At 25.2% G+C, this 19,827-nt stretch overlaps 2 protein-coding genes across 8 annotated transcripts; one reads left to right on the forward strand and one right to left on the reverse strand.

The window, feature by feature from the left end:
• The first annotated feature begins 1,121 nt into the window (after nucleotides 1-1,121).
• Nucleotides 1,122-12,724, forward strand: LOC114129116 (uncharacterized). 5 transcript variants are annotated; one of them, XM_027993754.2, is made up of 8 exons: nucleotides 1,123-1,366; nucleotides 3,425-6,945; nucleotides 7,010-7,127; nucleotides 7,796-7,875; nucleotides 8,308-8,571; nucleotides 9,323-9,545; nucleotides 9,617-9,846; nucleotides 11,441-12,724. In XM_027993754.2, exons 2-8 carry the CDS (start codon nucleotides 3,444-3,446, stop codon nucleotides 11,857-11,859), a joined length of 4,836 nt encoding a protein of 1,611 aa, XP_027849555.2. In that variant the 5' UTR covers nucleotides 1,123-1,366; nucleotides 3,425-3,443; the 3' UTR covers nucleotides 11,860-12,724. The 5 variants fall into 5 exon arrangements, with proteins under 5 accessions (XP_050058890.1, XP_027849555.2, XP_027849559.2 ...); XM_027993758.2 differs by lacking the exon at nucleotides 1,123-1,366 and adding an exon at nucleotides 1,441-1,685; XM_027993766.2 differs by lacking the exon at nucleotides 1,123-1,366 and adding an exon at nucleotides 1,750-1,914.
• A 1,108-nt stretch (nucleotides 12,725-13,832) lies between these two features.
• On the reverse strand, nucleotides 13,833-19,827 carry LOC114129077 (la-related protein 7). Of its 3 annotated transcripts, none has more exons than XM_027993723.2 (8): nucleotides 19,680-19,827; nucleotides 18,067-18,254; nucleotides 17,313-17,500; nucleotides 16,797-16,958; nucleotides 15,211-15,728; nucleotides 14,875-15,145; nucleotides 14,070-14,208; nucleotides 13,833-14,015 (listed from the first exon to the last, which is right to left on the reverse strand). In XM_027993723.2, the coding sequence occupies exons 2-8, from the start codon at nucleotides 18,251-18,253 to the stop codon at nucleotides 13,852-13,854; spliced, it is 1,629 nt and encodes a 542-aa protein (XP_027849524.1). In that variant the 5' UTR covers nucleotide 18,254; nucleotides 19,680-19,827; the 3' UTR covers nucleotides 13,833-13,851. The 3 variants fall into 3 exon arrangements, with proteins under 3 accessions (XP_027849524.1, XP_027849518.1, XP_050058929.1); XM_027993717.2 differs by having other exon boundaries at nucleotides 19,676-19,823; XM_050202972.1 differs by lacking the exon at nucleotides 19,680-19,827 and adding an exon at nucleotides 19,322-19,602.

Genomic DNA, 19,827 nt, shown 5'->3' on the forward strand with positions numbered 1-19,827 from the left:
AAGCACCAAAATTAAATTCGTCAAGGGCGCTACAGAAGGTAGTTACGGCACTGCATATGACATATGTTCTTATTATAAGTTTAATTTAACTTAAAACATTATTATGTTTAAATGTATGATATTACTTTTTAGTTATCTATGTATTAATAACTAATTATGTTAAGTATTCAATTAGAAAAATTGTTAATACATAAAATTCAATTTTCCATCAAAAACACATAGCAAAGTTGAAAAAGAAATCAGTTTTTCAACTACATAACTTATATACAAAAAAAAAAAAAAACATATACCTATTATAGTAAAATCAATATATTCATAATTTCATTTAAAATCTAAGTAAAAATACAGGGTTGTACTTGTAGCCATGGTTTAAGATAGAAAATTAACCATAGTTGTAGCAAATACAAAAATAATTTTTAAAAAGGAGATATATAAGTGGATACCGCACGTGCTGTACAGTAGGTGTTGAATTACTTGAATTGATCACTGTAACGGGTTTGAATTCAACGGTACATTATTTTTTATAGGTATAACTGCTTGGGGAAAATTAGTTCATTTAAGTTAGATGGGGGGGGGACTTCAGCCCTGACTATTTTAACATTGAAAAAACTGTCAAGGTACCATATCCACCTGTTGTAGGTACTAACTAGTCAGTAACTACTAACTACTAAGTACCTACTAATGTAGTAATGTTTAAACATTAATAAATTGGGAGGGAGAGCTAAGCACCTGAGATTTGCGTTTATTTTTTTATGAAAAATGAGAGGAGACGGTCTAGGACGTAGGATAATTTATGCTATATAACTTTTATTTAACTTATGGTACTATTAAATACTACGTAAAATAAATTTTTAGTTGTACAAGGTGGTTTGGATTGATCCACATTCCACCTTACCAGTATATAAGAAAAAAATAATATAATAAATAATAGTGTATGTTCAAATACACGACATTACACAATATACGTCCGTGATTCATATGATATATAATATATAAATACATAATCACAGAACACACATTATAATCTAAGACCGTGTTCATGACCATAACCACTGATTACTGAGCACTGACCAGAACCTAGGTTGATTTTCCATGTTCCACTTCCAAACACGATTAAAGATATCTTTAATCGTGCTCCCAATCGTGGCTCCACTGCACCTCTGCTCAATCATAATAACTATATAGTATATAATTTGAGTCTAAATATTATAAAATACAAATACAAAATATAAAATGTGTGCAATTACAATAAATAGTAAAATATCGAACCACATTCGATCTATATAATTATTATTCTTATTGAACAATGATGAATGATGATTGATCATCACTCACTACTACAACAATTCAACCAACAGAATATCTCGTAAGTATTATACATTTATCACAATTATTATTATACTTGATAGACAATCGCTGATAATCAGTGTAGTACTGCAGCTTATAAGTTAAAGTTAATAGTTATCGTTCGTCATGATACGGTTTACTTATAACTTCTAGTCAATAGTCATGTTCATCGGCTTACAAAATATGATTCAATTTCCAATCTCATATTTTTGAAGTTACAAATAATTGTAGACCTGAGTGGCTGAGTGTTATTTTTTAAAGAAGTTAATTGTTTAATACATTTTAAAAGTCCACAACGATTTCTACAAAATATGTTCAATTTTCAATTGTTTGTTTAGGTAATATTATATACTAATATTCGTCATTACAGTATTAACTATTATTGCCTATTTATTTAATACATAATAATACTATAGTTCTTATTAAGCTAAAACCACATTATTTTAATCAGCAACAAGTTAAATATTGTTTGCCTTGGGGAGTATAAACAATAATTCCTTATCTTTGTGTCAAGTAATGTGTATGTTAAAATATTGTGATTTGTGAACCATACAATGATTAGTTCAGGTAATTAGTACACGTTGGTATTATATAATATAATTATATTTAAGACAAATAATATATTGATGATATTTTGTCATTATTTATTTGGTATTATTGAACAATAATATTGATGTTTGATTGTTTCTACTAGAACATTTTGTCATTATTTTGTATTTATTCACCAAAGTTCACAGTTTCATTCTTTTTCATAAAAAATTGAATCCACAAAACAAACCGTAAATTATGTAAATGTATACACATATTTTGTAGCATACTGATTCCATATAGTTGTAAACTACTTACCCAATATTTATACTTCTCAATAATTAGAATTATAAGTGTTCTATGTAAGATAACACATTTCTTAATGGCCTATATCATTGCAAGATTATTTTTTGTGTGTTGTGTTATTCTGCTTGGTAGTTGTTATCATTCACTGTCCAGGATCTATTGTGAGTTTGGCTTAGCTTTACTTTTGCACATGACATGACAGACGATATAGATGTGAACCAGACTTTAGGATTAAATGTAAAGTAAATCTAAAATTTATATATTCACAGGTTTAACAGGGCTCCAAGTTTGAATGTCATCTATGATAATAATTGATTTTTATTCAAGTAATTTATTATTAAGACTCATTAGTAAAAGAGAATATGGAGGCAAAGGTTGAGTTATTTTTGTTTAGTATTATTTAATATTTAACTGTATTAACTTTTTACTGTTAAATACTTATACTCTAGTCTCGCTAATACGGACAATTTATATTTTGTACTTTACTACTCATTACTTTACTCATGTATAATGTATGTATTCGAGAATAGCTGAATACCACTCATTATAAAGATATTATTGTTTCAATAAATAACAATAATAATGAGTAATGTAAAATTGTAATTCAATAAATTTTGAATTTGTATAAATACATTAGGTGTTTTTTGAAAAATATTTATTTGTAAGTTAAAAAAACGCCTTTCCGTTTAATCCGGATTTTCGATAAACTTAATAGATTCTGGTCCTATCTAGTCCGGATTAGCGAGACTACTATATTTATAGTGATATAAAGATATATTGTTAATTAGTTTGTTTTGAATTTGAATGGAAAGCTTTTCTTTATCTTTAGGGAAAATTTCAGATTTTTAGTTTTGAGTGATATTTGTTAGTAATTAAACTTAATCAGAAAAAAAAATACCATAAATATTTATTTTGAGTATATTATAGCCATGGTATAAGTATATTTTAATGTTTTTTTTTTTTTTTCAATGTTTTGAATAATACAAATTGACTTACACCATACTTTTATTTTAACTCTCCTTGAATTACAATATATATACTAATCATTAAAATATATTTTAATTTTTTTGATCTCTATATTTCATATGAAGTTAGTTCTAAGTTTCCTATTTTCTTGATGTGTAAAAATAATTTTTTTGTTATAAATTGTATTTAGTTATTATTACAAATATATGTTTATTATTGACAATAAACTTATATATAACAGTTTATGTTTATACATTTTTATATATTTTTGTTTTAGTTGAAACAAATCTTAAAAAATGGAACAGGAAAATGAAGCCGATCATCTCAGTGAACACACACACATACACAAAACATTAGTTTCAAACAATAATAACCACAATCAGGTAACATCAATTGATCAGGAAATGCAATTAAATACGACCAACAGTGATCTAAAAATTGATCCTTCTACATCTTCTTATGAACATGTTAATTCAACATCAAACAATACGTCTAACTCTGATATTGATATTAACCAGATTAGAGAACAATTTACTGTTGAATCGATTCCAGCTAAAGTTTTAAAAAGTGATAATCCATCAGAGATTAATTTTGATATGGATTCTGATAAAAATTCTAATATAAACAATATAATTAAAACCAGCTTAGAGAATAATCACGAAACTCTCAAAAATAAAAGTCCAATTCCATTTATGAAATATAAACAAACTAACATTGACGTTCTAAAATCAACTGAAAATGCTATTAAGTTTAAGAAGTCATTTGAAAAAAGTTTTCATTGTTTTATTTGTGACACTCAAATAAAATCGTTAAAAGATTGGGAGTCACATGCTATAAGTACATTTCATATAGAAAAATGTATGAACAAAAATAATTTTGTTTCATACGATTGTGGTGGTTGTAAAACATTTTTTTTTGGAAGTAAGGAACGGATTTTAAAACATTGTAAAGATGTTCATAATGATATATCTGGATTACCATGTGTTTTTAAATGTATGAAAGAAGTATTTTATCATTGTATGTGTATAAGTCCAACTAATTGGAAATCTTGGTCGTTTTGTGGTCCTTGTAAAAGTTTTTCATGTTATAAAATTAAATGTTACCCTAGTAACCACATTTATAAAAAAACAATTCAATTTAAATGTGATTCGTGTTTAATAGATTTTGTATGTAGTCAAGAAGTTTACAATAAACATTTAATGTCATGCGAACATATCATGTTGGAATATTTACAAAATAAAAAAGTTGACAAAAATCTGGAAACTCAAACTATGTATTGTTTAAAACTACCTCCAATAATTTTAAATAAGTTTTCTATTGATAATATAAAATCTACTTGTAATGATTGTAAGTTTCAAATGGAGTCCAATGAAAAAGCATTAACTTTTCATCTAACAGTATGTATCAACAAATCTGATATACACGGAAAAAAAACATCGAACATCAAAACTTATTTTTGTGAAGTCTGCAATATAACCACATCCAATTTTACTCAATGGAAGTTCCATTTATTATTATCAAGTCATTTAATTAAGTGTTTTGATATTAAAGATTTAGTTTCTTATACATGTGAAATTTGCTCACTACAGTGTTATGGAGCTGTACATCATGTAACAGACCATCAAAACCTTCATCCAAATAATTCTGTACAAAATCTTTCCAAATTTATGGCTTTTAACTTTCAGCGTATTAACAAAGATTTAGAAACCAAAGATTTTTATTATTGTGAAGAATGTGAAACATATGCTGAAGTCAATTCTAATTCAGATCATTGGAATAAAAGTCATAAAACTAAATTGAAACGTATAGTCTGTAAACCCTGCCGTACAGAATTCTTTTGTATTGAAGATAATGGGTTATTCACAAGTCATATTTTATCAAGTGAACACATTATTTTAAAGTCTGTTATTTCTAAAAATGTATTTCCAGAATGTAAAACACAATCATCAATCAATCAAAATCAAAAACCTAATGCTTCAAAAAGTACATTAGAAAAAAATAAAGTTTCATTTAATGTTAAACCGTATTTACAATTTTTTCAAAATGTAAAAAATGAAAATAACACTATGTGTAAATCATGTGATAATCTAATTAATTTAAATCACAATGATCTCCTTAGTCACCTGTTAGTTTGTAATCATGGATTAGTAGAAAGTATCCCTAAATCAAATTTAAATTATTTTCAATGTTTAGAGTGTGCATTTTATTCCAACAACAAGGATGCTTGGATAGATCATGCAACTACACATGCAAAATTAGATACAAATGATTGTTATTCTTATATTTGTATAAATTGTAACTCTTTAGTGTATGGTACAACTGGTGATATTGAATTACATTTAATTACTGAACACAAGACAACATTTATAAACATGCCATTAGAATCAGTGTTAATGGCTAAACAATTAATGAAGAGAAATATTAATGTTGGTAAATCGTCTGATATAATGTGCTTTTGTGAGCCATGTAATATGATATTTAAGTCAAGTGATCATCGTAATCATTTTAAAACAGATAGTCATGCGACAGCAGCATCAGACATTGTAGAATTATTTTACTGTAAAGATTGTAAAGTTGAATTCTACTCTTCAATTACAGTTTATGAATGTCACAAGTTAACCGCAGAACATATAGTTATGAGTTCAGACTATAAAAAAACTGAAATTAAGGCTCTTCTCAAACCTTTGAAACTTGATACTCATTTATTTACCTTTGTTACTGATCAAAACCTGTACAATTCAACATTAAACATTGGGTTTTTTTGTTTTATTTGTGATTACTTGTGTTTAAAATTAGATGTATGGAAGATTCATATTAATAGTAAAAAGCATATCAATTCTTCCAAGGATCTTTGTACGGACCATCGTTGTAAAATTTGTAAGACACTTATGTTTGGTAAACGACATCACATGTTTGAACATTATAGCAATCGTTTTCATTCAATGTTGAGACAGTTCAAATTAATGACATCTACTGAGGATTCAAAACAAAAATGTGAAACAAAACACGCTGGCAATATGGGAACAACTTTGGAAAATGATCAAACTGCAGTAGTTAATGAAAAACCAGAAGAATCAAGTACTGCAGTTAATTTATTAACAGAAATGATGACTAAATTATCTCATCAATCAAATATTCATAAAGAAAGTAGTTTATTAGAAGACTCTGCTACCAAAAATATACATCCAATGACAGTAGATGAATTTCCTTCCGAATTAAATTTTCATCAAGATAGTAGTGTACTAGATGAATCTATTACAGAAATTAATAAAACTGAATCAATGATAAAAACCATGGATGAAGTTCCTATTGAAACAAATACAAATACAAATTATAGTATTTTTTATAAATTGAAAATTAAAATGCTAAATGAATTGCTTAAGCAAAATAAAGAGATAAAATCACAAGTATGTTATTATTGTATATCATGTGATTTTATAACTACAGGAAAAAAGTATTGGGACGATCATAATTCAACTAATCATTCAAATGAGGCTGAATCGCGTAGTAAGGGGTATTGTGATGTTTGCAATTTATATCAATTTGGGCTATTTCATCAGTTAGATAAACACCGTGACACTATTGAACATAAAAATATGTTAGATTTAAAAAAATTAAGCAACTTAAATCATTTGAAAAACAACAATAATAAAAGGAAAAATGAACAGAACAGTAATATGACTTCTGTCAATCCTTCTGATGTTACTCAAACTTCAAAAGTAGACAAGCAACAAACAAATGGTAGAAAAACTGATCACAAAGAAGGAAATAATCGTCAAATCATGATTGAAATTAAAGGTAATACAGTATATACTATATATTGTATAATTTATTAATTATAAAACACATTTTAATGTTTTAGATGTAAAACCAGAGTATAAAAAAAATAGCTGGGTTGAAATTAAGAAAATATTGGCTTTTTATGGACTTTTTGGACATATTACTAAGCATAACTCTATTACAATCATTTTTCGTAAATTGTAAGTATATAATCTATCAAATAACATAAATGTTATCCATAGTTAATAACAGGTTGACTACCATAAGACCGCTGACAGTCATACAATAGGTTTTTGTTATATGCCAAGTATATTTTTCAATGTCTTCCAAATTTGTATGTACTATGTATTTGAAAACAAATGTATAACAAAAAAAAAAAAAAAATGTGATGATTGCTGACACTGTCCTTATTTTAGTACATTATTGTAGCGTCATGGAAAAGTTAATAATATAATATCAAATTAATTTATGGACACTGGCGGTCATGTGGTATGGTAGTAATGATGAATTATGGGTGCCAGCGGTCACGAATGTATAAAATTTGAGAACTAGTTGACCACCCACAGTCTTATGTTTAATGTATTTTAATAATAATAATATTTAAAATTGAACTGAAATTAATTCTTCATATTAGATTACTATTTTATGTTATTCTTTTTTTGTTTTAATGCCCAATCAATAAATTATACTCTACAGTGCTAAAAATATAAACATCATGAAAACAAAATATACTATAATTTAAATTACGTATAAAAAAGTTTCTCATAATTAAAATTAAATTATGGTTATCAAAAATTTAAAAAAATTCAATTTACTATTTTGTGTTTTTAGACTTAGGTTTTAAATTAATGTTTTATAATACTTACAGAGCTTCCGTAAACAAAATGTTAAAAGATAAAGAAATGCTGGAAAGACAATACGGATTTACTATTAATGTTATAGTTGAAGGTGAGTTTCCATTTTAAAAATTAATGTTTTAATCTTGGCAAATATTCCATATTGAGATGTAATTATTGACATTATATTTTTAAATTTGTAGAAATATCAAACATATTTTATTTTCCAATAAAAATTAATGTAATTATTAGTTTCCTTTTTATACGCAAATAAAAAAAAAACCAAATATTTTACTTAGGAAATTATACTTGACAAACATTTATTGAGTTGATTTACTTTCAGCTTTTAATTTACCATACTTTAATTTAATTTTCTTTTAAACACATCAATCATTAATTTTTCGAAGAGGATAAAAACTACTAGTTATAGTTATTAAAATAGTCTACTTAGTATTGTAAATATTATACAATTTTACTAATGAATATATTATAGTCTGATAATCATTTATGTAAGGTATCTTTTTTTATTTTTAATTAATTATAGATGACAAATTACCTGAATTAGATAAAACAACATTATATGAGTTTGGAAATAAGGCAGTACTACTAAAATCGATTAACACACAACTTGCGGCAATTAATCAAGAAATTTCCAACCCTGAAATAATTGGTAGATTATTCTTGTTATTAAATTCAATACATAGTTGTGCTGGAAAACATTTCAAAAGCAGTAAAACATATGCTTTTGGATCACGTATGTCAGGTCTTGCACTGAAAGATAGTGATGTGGATTTATACTTTGATATCGGTAATATTAATATTATATATTTAAAACATTAATGTATATGAATAATTAAAATACAATATTAACTAGTAATAAAAATAGTATTACGTATTAAAAATTATTCAAAGGATAAAAAAGCTTGACAATTTAATATAAGGTTCCTTACCAGTTGATAAACTTAAAAAATGTATATCATCATAATTTTTTATAAGCCTTTACATTTTGAACTTAGATAAATTTATGTTTAAAATCTGAATAATGTGATATTCATTATTTTTATATTTCAAAAATATTCATAGGGACTTGTAAGCTACGTATATTAATTTATTTTATACATTTAATGACATTTTTAAATGATATGTTGTCAGCTAAAGTTAATTGAACCTACTTTATTATTGTCTGTAATTTAGTAGTATAAATTACTTAAATAGCAATATTATAAAACATAAAATTATATAAGTTGATATACTATCTCCATTTAGAATCATTTTTTTGTTTACAATGATATAAATTTATAAACTAAAATATATTTATGTATTATTATAAATAAATATAATTATAAAATAACTTTTTTTGTTTGTTTTGTCCTATATTATTGTTATTATTGTTTATTACTAGTTTACTACTTCTATATTATTTTCAAAATATCCCGAATGAATTTTGATTTTGATTTTTTAGCTATGAATCAATGCTGTTATCAATTAATTTAATACTAAATTTAATTTGTTGTACATTTTTAAGTAAAAAAGTCTAATTTTTATTTTTTTAATTCAAGCTGACACTTTTGGTGGAGAATTAAGTAATGATCTATATGCTCAAGAGGATCTAGTACGTTATTTTGGAAAAGTATTTCGATCTCAACATAATGAATATAAACATATACAAACAATAACTGGAGCACGTGTTCCTATAGTCAAATTTTTTCATGTCCCTTCCGGTCTATATTGTGATTTATCTTTTAAAAGTGGTCTTAGTACACATAACACTAAACTCGTCAGGTAAATTATTTGTAATTAACTATTAAATTAATTGATAAAATAACTTAATTAAATTTTATTCAACAATTCAGATTGTACCTAGCGTTGGATGAACGTGTTCATTGGATTGTTTGTGCAGTTGTTAAACGTTGGGCATTACAAAATGAAATGAAAAATCAAAGTATGTTTACCAGTTATGCTTTAGCATGGTTGGTTCTTTTTTACCTGATGACTATTCAAGTAGTACCTCCATTAATATTACTCAGAGAACATGCAGATTATACAAATGATACATCTAGATCAGATGTTATGTTCATAGAAGGTATATCATTTTTTTTTTTTTAATTAGTTTTATAAAATTATATATACAGTTATTACCATTTTTAATGACAGGGTTGTAACAATATGAAAAGTATAACAACATTCATTTAATGGTTCGGGAAAAATTCCGGTGATTTATATGTACTATGTATTATTGATTGTTACAATACTGGTCATCACAATATTGACTAAGGCCCTTTTCACATAGACACGTATTGTACGCGCTCGTTTTTGGTTTATATTGATCAAGTTCATATGTGCCACTCTGAAGGTGGTGCGTTTTTTACTCGTCGATATGGCGCTTATGAACTTAACCAATGTAAACTAAAAATGTGTACGTATGATATGTGTCCATATGAAATGAGCCTAATACAACTTAAAAATCAGGCAACTATATACAACTGGTATCATCTATAACAACTGCTAAACTGCCTAACTTCTATCATTGTTCAAAACTCGTATTTAATTTTAAGCTTATATTATTGTATTTGTGCAAGTTACTATTTTAATAAACATTTCAATATATACTGGACAGCACAACATATTCATTCCCGTGCTGATGTATACATCGACCGGTTGGGACACAACAATATCTACAATATGGAAAAGTCGGGATAAAATAAAATGAGAATTTGAATGTGAAGTATATAACGTTAAAAAAATAAATTTGTGGTAGTGATCATGAAGACATTGTCAATGCTTTATTAAAATGGTTTAAAATGCAACAATGTTTTAATATTCTGATTAATACATTGATTCTACTAGAGAAAGCAAACAATACAACAACTTTTTCTAAAGCAGCGGTTCCCAACCTTTTTGAGACTTTTACCCATAAATCAGGTTAGATATTAAGAATTACCCCTCCCTCCCAAAAAATAACAGAAACAATATATAAATATTATTTAAAAGTAATACAATTATAAGTGTCATTAGGACATAAGATAATGTACCTAATCTAAAGCTATCCCAAAACTATTAACAATTATATTATTACAATTACTTTTACTGTTGGATTACACATGACTGATGCAGAGTTAATAATAATAGATAAAAAGTTCATAAAAAAAAATAGTCTTTACCCCCTTAAAAATTTGTGTTTTACCCCTTGTGGGGTAATTACCTCCAGGTTGGGAACCGCTGTTCTAACTGTTGCTAACTGATAAAACTCTAAATTTTAAACAAAAGACTTGTTCTGGAAGAAAAATATCAAAAACAAGGTTAATCAAACTTGTGTGCTTTTATGTTCGGAACATCAAAAAAGAATCCTTTTGTTATAGAAAATCATAGACACCACAATGTTGTTTTATAAATATAAAATTTTTACCAGTAATTTATGAAATAAATAAGTGTGCTTAGATGATATTTTGAACTAGATTTTTACAAAAATAGAATAGTGAACTTAAAAAAAGAAAGAGAGTAAATATTTTACTATTAATAGATAACTAAAAAAGAGTAACATTTTTTCACAGTTCTCCGATTGTTGTTATAGATGATACTGATTGTACTTGTATTAAAATTGCAATTTAATATTAAATAAACTTAAATTATGATGTTTATGTATTATATTCATAATAAATTGACATTTTTTTTTTTAGATTGGGACTGTACCTTTTGCACTCTAGAAAAAGCTAAACAAATATGGAAGGTACCAGAAATTGATTGTTGGGACTTATTATTAGGATTTTTTAAATTTTATTCAGACTCTAACAGACTTAAACAATTTGTTCTTTGTCCAGCTATTGGACAGGCTATACCTAAAGACAAATTTTATGATATTCCAATAACAAATCCAGAATTATTAGGTTTTAACAAAAAAAAAATTGGTAGACCTAATGACTGGCGTACAAAATTAAAAGATTATTTTCATGGTGAAGGTCTTGCAGTACAAGATCCTTTTGATCTTTTCCATAATATAACAAAAATTATATCACCTAGAAAGCTACAGACCTTCTCTTATTTATGCAATAAAACTATGGAAGTCATGAATAACGGAGTTCAACCTTATTATGCATAAATATGTAAGACAATTTTTTTTATCTGAATCAAAACATTTGAAATAAGATTAAATTTTATAATTAAATAAATAAATATTTAATAAAAATTCCAACAATACAATTATAAATGTAACATAAAAATGTTAAATTAATTGTCAATTACTAAATTATATTTTGTTATCTGTACTTTGTGTTGATTTGAGTACATTTATTAATTTATTATTTCAGTAATTTAAAGTTCAGATATGAAATAAGTGATTTATTATTTAATTGTACCTCTTATAATTTTACAGACAGTTCATTTATATTCAATAAAACAATTAGTTATTTTCTTTTATTATACAATTATCCTTTTATGCCATTATGTTTTGTTTTTATATAAGTGAATTTTTAATAATTTTTTTTTTTTAATTTGTCTGTTTTGAATTTTTACATTCATTACAAATTAATTTTATCTTAAGGTATCTAGTTATAATGACATTATTCAATCAAGTAATGATAGTTATATTATTAAAAATGTATTGAATTTTATTATTGTTGGTCAATATAAGTATACTATAAAATTGCGTTTAACTTTTTGGGGGTAATTTTCTGATAACAAAAATAAATAATATAATTTGAACCCAATTAAAGGGAATTTAATTTGTTTTACTAATCTAAAACATCCTAAATTTTTTTTTAAAATTGTCAAGGGGGGAGCCAAGTGTGCAAGCTAAATTTAATAAGAAGAATAACGCAATTTATAGTTGATAAAAGAGTCTTTATATTGTAGACTTTTTTAAAGACCTATTTTATTATATTATGTATTCTTATTGTATTTTTAAATAATTGCATATTATTTGTGTATTAATAATTTAATTTAAATATAATATTTTAAAAATCTTATCTGGTATAAATATGTTACTTTATTTCTTCTTGTTAAAAAAATCTACCTTATGTATGAGGAAAATCAATATATTATAAATTAAGTGCTGAAAAAAAAATATATATGGAGTAGAATTTTAATTATATAAACAATTTTAGAAGTACCCAGAGTACTAGTGTTACTTCGATTTCACAGTATAAAACAAAAGAACGTTCAATATTATATACATATATTTTTTAAAAACAGAGAAGTTCAAAAATATTTAATAACTTTGAAAATATTTAGTTATTACTATCTGAATTATGATAGAAATAAAAATTTCAGTTTTTTAAAAAATTGGTATTGTGTCAATAAATATATTTTTCTGATTGATTAATTTTATCCAATGTCTAAGAAAAATTTAAAATGTTGAATGTCTTGCTATTATGTAATAGATGTCATTTACTTATACTTAGTCATTGGATAAGTCACAATAACCCCAGGAAAATTTCCTTGTATAACTATTAACTTACATAAACAGTAGATCTTCGATTCCAGACCTTTGATAGTGTGGTGTACAAAGTAACCTGAACAGCATTGTGGTAAGTCTTTCAGAATTCTCGAGTATAATTTAATGGACTTGTATAATTTTTTTAACTTTACTATTTTATTTTATTATATTATTCTTATATGTTGTACATATGTTAGTTTTATCTTTAATATAATGTAAAACAATTAAATTCATGCTCGTTGTATATTTTAAATCTTTGTTTGATTATCTGCACCTTCAATTCATACATTGAAGATGTTTTTCTTCAAGTTTCTACAATGGATATTTAAGAAATTACAAATATTGTTACTTTGGATTTTAATTGCAATTTTTTAAAATTTGAACTCCAAATGGTTATACAAACTTAATGTGGATGAAAGGTTATAGTACACAGGAAATCACGATTAATATTTTTTTAAATTCCACAAAGAACAACTTATCAGGTAATACAATTTCAAACCTTTAACTATAATAATAATTATACTATAATTTGAATTTTTTTTTCCAAAAATTTTTTCTAAAAAAATTATAACTATACACATCAAAAATAAAACATAGCTCTGGACAAAATTAAAAAGGAATTTAATAAATACGATAAATAATAATTAATATCTATATTTATTCATTATCTTCTTCATTAAAAGTAACATGTTGAGCTAATCTTTTCTCTGCTTTTTTAATTAGCTTCTCACGACCGCGTGGCTTTTTAGTTTCTTTCTGTTTGACACATTTCATTTCTCTATCTCGTAAAATTTTATCCCAATAAAGTTTTTCTTCTTCACCTATCATGAAAATTATATTAGTTTTTAAAATTAAAATATTAAGTAAATATTTACCTTTTAATAATCTGGTTTGTGGCCATCGATTTTCTTTTGCTATATTTATAGCAGTTTCTTGACAGTCACATCGTACATAAGCTTCAGAATTGTGTACAACGTCAACAAACTTGACTCTGGAATCAGTTTTTGCTTCAGTCTTAAAATAAATAATAAAAAAGAAAAATAAATTTTAAACAATCAAGAATAAAAAAATATAATATGTATTTAGCATTAGAAACTTCAAATACTTTAAATACAAGAGGACTTATTGAAAAATCTCTATAAACCTATAATGTATCAATTACGATAACTATCTAAGCAATCACTAATGATTCACCAATAAATCAATCTCTTTCCAAAAAAACTAAGTACAGCTATAAGAATTATAAATTCTGTAATGAAAGGTTAGGTTAGAAAATTCAAATGTATTTTTGAAGTATTTATACTATGTTAGGACCAACTGAGTAGCAGATCAGCTGAAGGCAAACGAGAAGGGTTCTATTGTAAATATAAAATAAAATATTTGGAATTCAGTAATTAAATGTTTTACCCAATAAAGTGAATAATTTTTAAAATTAACAATTTATATGATAATTATTATAATATAATTATTTCATTTTAAATCTAAAATTAAATTTAAAAATTACAAATATAGATATTGTAAAATTTCTCAGATGGTAGATACACAGGTTAATTCTTTTATCAAACATCACTCATTATTTCAATGTTTTTTTTTTTTTTACTTCTATTTGAAATAATGAGTTTTGTGCAACAGTAGAATCATCTAGTATTATAAAATATAATAAATAAAAAAATATCATACTTTGAATATTTTATCAGACTCAATTGGATTTGCAAATTCAATTTTCAATATTACACCAGGTTCATATTTAACGCGTATATCATTATTTTTTGGTAAATCTACATTTACATTTTCAACATTTGTAATTGCTTCATTATTTTTATCAGTTTTTTCACAGTATTTCGCATTAAAATTTTCATTATATTTAGGACGGCGTAACTGAGCTTTTAATAAAGACATTTTTTGTCGTTGCATATTCAAAAATTGATTTCTAAGTTTCCTCCATTCTGTTCTAAAAAACAACAAAAATAAATATTGTTTGTATAAAAATATGTTTAAAAATAAAAAACAACTTACTTTGACATTATTCTTAACACAGGTGAAGTTAAATTAGTATCTAATTTCACTTTTTTTCCTTTATTACGTTTTCTTTTTTTTTTAATAATTGATTCAGTATTGTTTTGCTCAATACTTATATCTTTTTTATCATCATCACTTGTGATTGCTTCTGCTAGCTTTAAAGTACTAGTATCAGCATTTTCAATTAAAGCTTTTTGGTTATTTTCACTGTCACTAATTTCAAAAGAAGAATTTTTTTGTTCATCATCCAAATCACTTTTTTTATTTTTGTCTTTCTTCTTTTTCTTTTTATTGTTTTTAATTCCAGAACAACTAACTTGTAGTGTTTCTTTCTTTATTTTCTTTTCAACACCTTCAACATCTTCAACACTTATAGAATGTTTTCTTTTTTTTAACAAATTATCATCATTAGTACTTTCATCTATGACATTTTTATCTTCATCTTCTTTGAATGTAATTATACTTTGCAGTTCTTCTGGAAGGATTTTGGATACTGCGTGTAATTTTTTGTATTCCTAAAACCACATATTTTTATTTCGTTAACATTATTTCTAAATTCATACACCCACATTGTCATAACGAGTAAGGTAATTACAATGAATAGGCATTTCTATTAGGATATTTATAGTGTGTTTTAGAAATGTGAAATCGCTTATTTTTTATAACAAAGTAAACATTTTTAATAAAATGAGTACATAATAATATGTTATGGCTTTGATTACTAGAAGAAGTTTCTTTTTCGCTTTTGTATGGAGTGTACTAAATATGGACTAATTGCTGACTTTTGAGATATTCACTAGGAGTAGGCTTGAATATCCCAAAGGGTGATTCTTTTATCAAACATTACCCATTATTTCGAAATATTAAAGCTTTTGAAATTACTTTTTACATAATGTTCAGTCAAATATTTTTAAAACTTAATACATTTTGAAATAATGATTATTGTTTGATAAAAGAATTCCTCTATATATTTCAAATAAGAAGTTAGCATATCACTATAACCACAGATTATAATAACTAGATAGCCATAACTAAAAATATTATCGAATTGGATGCCCAACGGCATATTGTCACTTGGGCAATGTTTATAAATTCTTCTAATTTTTTTATCATTTTGACATCATGCGTTGTGAATTCATGAACTCTATATTATATAATATTTCATACACCGGCATACCATTAATAGTAAACATTGCTCAAGTTGTATATGGCTACCAGCATCATTGATAAGAAGGCTATTAAGTTATTATATATATCTGTGATCATAGTCCAATTTTCCCCACTAAATAGCAAAAGGTATGAATGACTATGTTATATATATATTTTTTGAAATGGACTAGTTAAGTAATTTAATTTTGAACATCGGTAGATTTCTGCCTATGCCAGATTGGTGGATGATATTCTCTTTTCTAGACAGCTGCCTGCCTAAAGAAAGATATCATCAGTGGGCAGTTTTGAAACGCTTTGTTCACTCGGTCACTTCATCCCCAACTAAAGTAGTTAATTTATTCTACCACATTAAAATATGTATTTAACTTAGGTCCATGTAAGTATTATATATTACATTTTAAGTTAAATTTTACCTCTAGAACTTTTACAGCAGATTCTTCATTGTCAAATTCAATAAATGCAAATCTTTTAATTATTCCACTTTTAAATTTAGGCAGTGAAATATAAGCTACACTTCCATATTTTTCAAACATTGATTTAATCCAATCATGATCTGCTTTAGGTGGCAATTGTTCCTATAACATATAATAATATTCTGTTTATTTTTATCAATCTAGAAAATATTTAATTTATGCACAATGATAAATATTTATGATAAAAAAAATATAAAATACATGAATATATATACATATATATATATTTGACTAACCTTTATAAATTTATAATACAATATTGTGTATCAATTAATCATAAAATGAAGATTATTTTTCAATATAAAAAGTCATTACTTTGATGATTATAAAATGTTAAAGCTTTACTATCAGAATAATCATCAACTATTAATATGAAAGCATTTTTATTTTATAAAAGATGTTTCTTTAAATAATAATATGCAACATTATAAAAATATATTTATAAATAAAACTAACCACATATATTGTACAGCGTTCAATATCCTCTGGTGTTTTGTCTTCAATAGGCTTAATTCTATAAATTTTGGTTTTACAGTCGCTAACAGATAGAACATTAGAGTTTTCTAAAGCTTTAATTATATCTTCTGGATTTTGAGTTAAACTCTTTATTTTATTACAGTTCAAAAATGTGTTTATACTTATACCTATAAAAATAAAATGTTTCATTTTAGTGATAAATGATTATTTATGTTAAATATACAAGTGTCAACCTAACTATTATTTTAAGGATATTTTACACAAATTCAATAAAACATCAAGTTAGCTAAATACTGAGTAAAAATTTATTAGTGTATATCCAGCAAAAGAACGCAGAGGTTCTACGTATTCTCACACAACACCTTGCAATCCTACTTAATAATGGAAGGGTTTAGAAAGGTAATGTGTAAAAGAAATGTCTATAGTAAGACCAAAGTATGTTCTCTTGCAGAACAGAATATAAAACTTACACTATTTATTTTTAAATTTTTTTAGTCTGACTTAATTATACTTATGTACAGTTCACACTATACACTACACATTTGTTTAAGATCATTTTTTTGTACACAATGATATATCATCGAATTGAATTTGAATACATCCATTATAATGACTTACTTAACACTCAATATACAGCAAAGCGCTTACCACTTGCTTACTTTTTTTTCTTTGTTTGTAATTTGTATTTATACACTCTAAAGTTATTACACAACAATACAATTATACAACTTACATTGACTAGTTTGCAATAGATTTCCGAAAAATCTATCTTTTCTTAAATTAGCATCACTTAAGTAAAATTCCATTAGCTGTTTTAAATCAGTATAAAGTTGCTTTTTTCGTTTTCTAACACGATTTAATGAAGATTTTAGGACATTTTCTTCAACGCTTTCAATACTAATATCACTAGAAGGTTCCATTCTAAAATAATAATAATAAAAAAATTATTTATAAATATTAGGTAAAATTAAATATTAATAACTAGCTAATCCCACACAGAGAGTTGTCCAATAAAAATTAAACAATGTTAGTAGATTTACCATGTCTTAAATTCTGTTAAACATAAACTATATATTTTTAATGGTTTTATTGGCCATTTAGCTTTTTTGAAAAGGGGGGATGGATATAAATTATTTATCCAGAGCCACTAACTCAGAGGCAATTTCTGATGTTGAAACTAGTGAAACTACAAAGCCAATAATAGTAAATTGTTATTCTATTAGATTTTATGCATTTTTAAATTGTATAAGTTATGTTCATTAAATGTAGTTAAAACATAAATATGAATCATGAGATAGAAGTAGAAGTAAATTGGAATAATAACATTTACAACAACTATTTCAAAAACTAGTAGAACCAACCAAGGAATTTTTATAAAATTGATGATTATTTTTAATGTCATGAATAAAATAATAGTTACTCGGACGTATTTATTATGATACTAATAAGATATTTTTTTTTTACAACTGAACTTAAATAATAATTATTAGAGTGATAGTTAAAATAATAGTATCAAAGCATAAGATGATATCAGAAAACGAAAAAGTCTCATTTTAATGGAAATTTATACTTATAAAATTATAAATATGACATTGGTAATATATTGTATACCTATAACAAGTATAATAATAAATGTATATATATTATATTAAACAAAAATCTAAATTAAAACATGCATTTATGAAAATGGGTATAATTGAAAATCAATAGAAAGGAAGATCATATAAAGTAAACATATGTATATGAATACTCTCAATAAATGATAAAATATAAATTATGATCTACTTTTAAAATAAATAGACAATAGTCGTCATAAAAATTGACAGATCATCATCTAAATGTTAAGTGTTCGATGTGCATAAGTAATAAGTATTGAGTGAAAACTAAAAATTAGTAGGTATTATTTTAGGCACAATTTTTTATTTAGTCAAAGCCAAAATGTAGGTGCTCTTAAACCTTAAGTAATTGGATGATATTAGAAAACCTACTCATTCGAGACCAAGAACAGTACACACAATTAATTACAAAGCGATTTAAAAGAAACCGTTAACAATTTCGTTGATTTCAATTTAAACACTTTCACACTGCAACTGCATTTAGAAGTCAGTGATTGACACACAAGCATTCAACACTATAAACCCGCAGTCGGGTATCAGACATTTAAACTATCAATAATTAAATATTATGGCGGGTTTAGCGGGATAATGTATGATATTGAGTCATTTTGATTTTTGTGAACTATTGACAATTTTATATTATGCAATTGTGCGCAGTACCGTGGTTACATTGTACATACTTCCAATATGATTTTGATACAGTTCGGTTGTTTTAATATTACTTACCTACGTTTTATAGGTAATAGTGTCAGGATTCAAGACGTACCAACGTCCAAGATTCAACACAGACTTATAAGTCACAAATCACAATACACTATACAGAGTAGACACTAGAACACTTGAGTATTAGACAGTAGACAGCATAAATAGAAATAGAC

The sequence above is a fragment of the Aphis gossypii genome, chromosome 1, assembly GCF_020184175.1.
Source record: "Aphis gossypii isolate Hap1 chromosome 1, ASM2018417v2, whole genome shotgun sequence".
In the NCBI taxonomy this organism is placed as follows: domain Eukaryota; kingdom Metazoa; phylum Arthropoda; class Insecta; order Hemiptera; family Aphididae; genus Aphis; species Aphis gossypii.

Bases quoted from the DNA above. Each gene is read 5' to 3' on its own strand.
- LOC114129116 (XM_027993754.2), top strand. From the start codon at position 3,444: ATGGAACAGGAAAATGAAGCCGATCATCTCAGTGAACACACACACATA. The intron at 7,128-7,795 runs GTAAGTATATAA...TAATACTTACAG, and splicing joins ACAATCATTTTTCGTAAATT to AGCTTCCGTAAACAAAATGT. The intron at 9,847-11,440 runs GTATATCATTTT...TTTTTTTTTTAG, and splicing joins AGATGTTATGTTCATAGAAG to ATTGGGACTGTACCTTTTGC.
- LOC114129077 (XM_027993723.2), bottom strand. From the start codon at position 18,253: ATGGAACCTTCTAGTGATATTAGTATTGAAAGCGTTGAAGAAAATGTC. The intron at 16,959-17,312 runs GTTAGTTTTATT...TATATGTTATAG, and splicing joins AACGCTGTACAATATATGTG to GAACAATTGCCACCTAAAGC. The intron at 14,209-14,874 runs GTATGATATTTT...ATTTATTTTAAG, and splicing joins AGTCTGATAAAATATTCAAA to ACTGAAGCAAAAACTGATTC.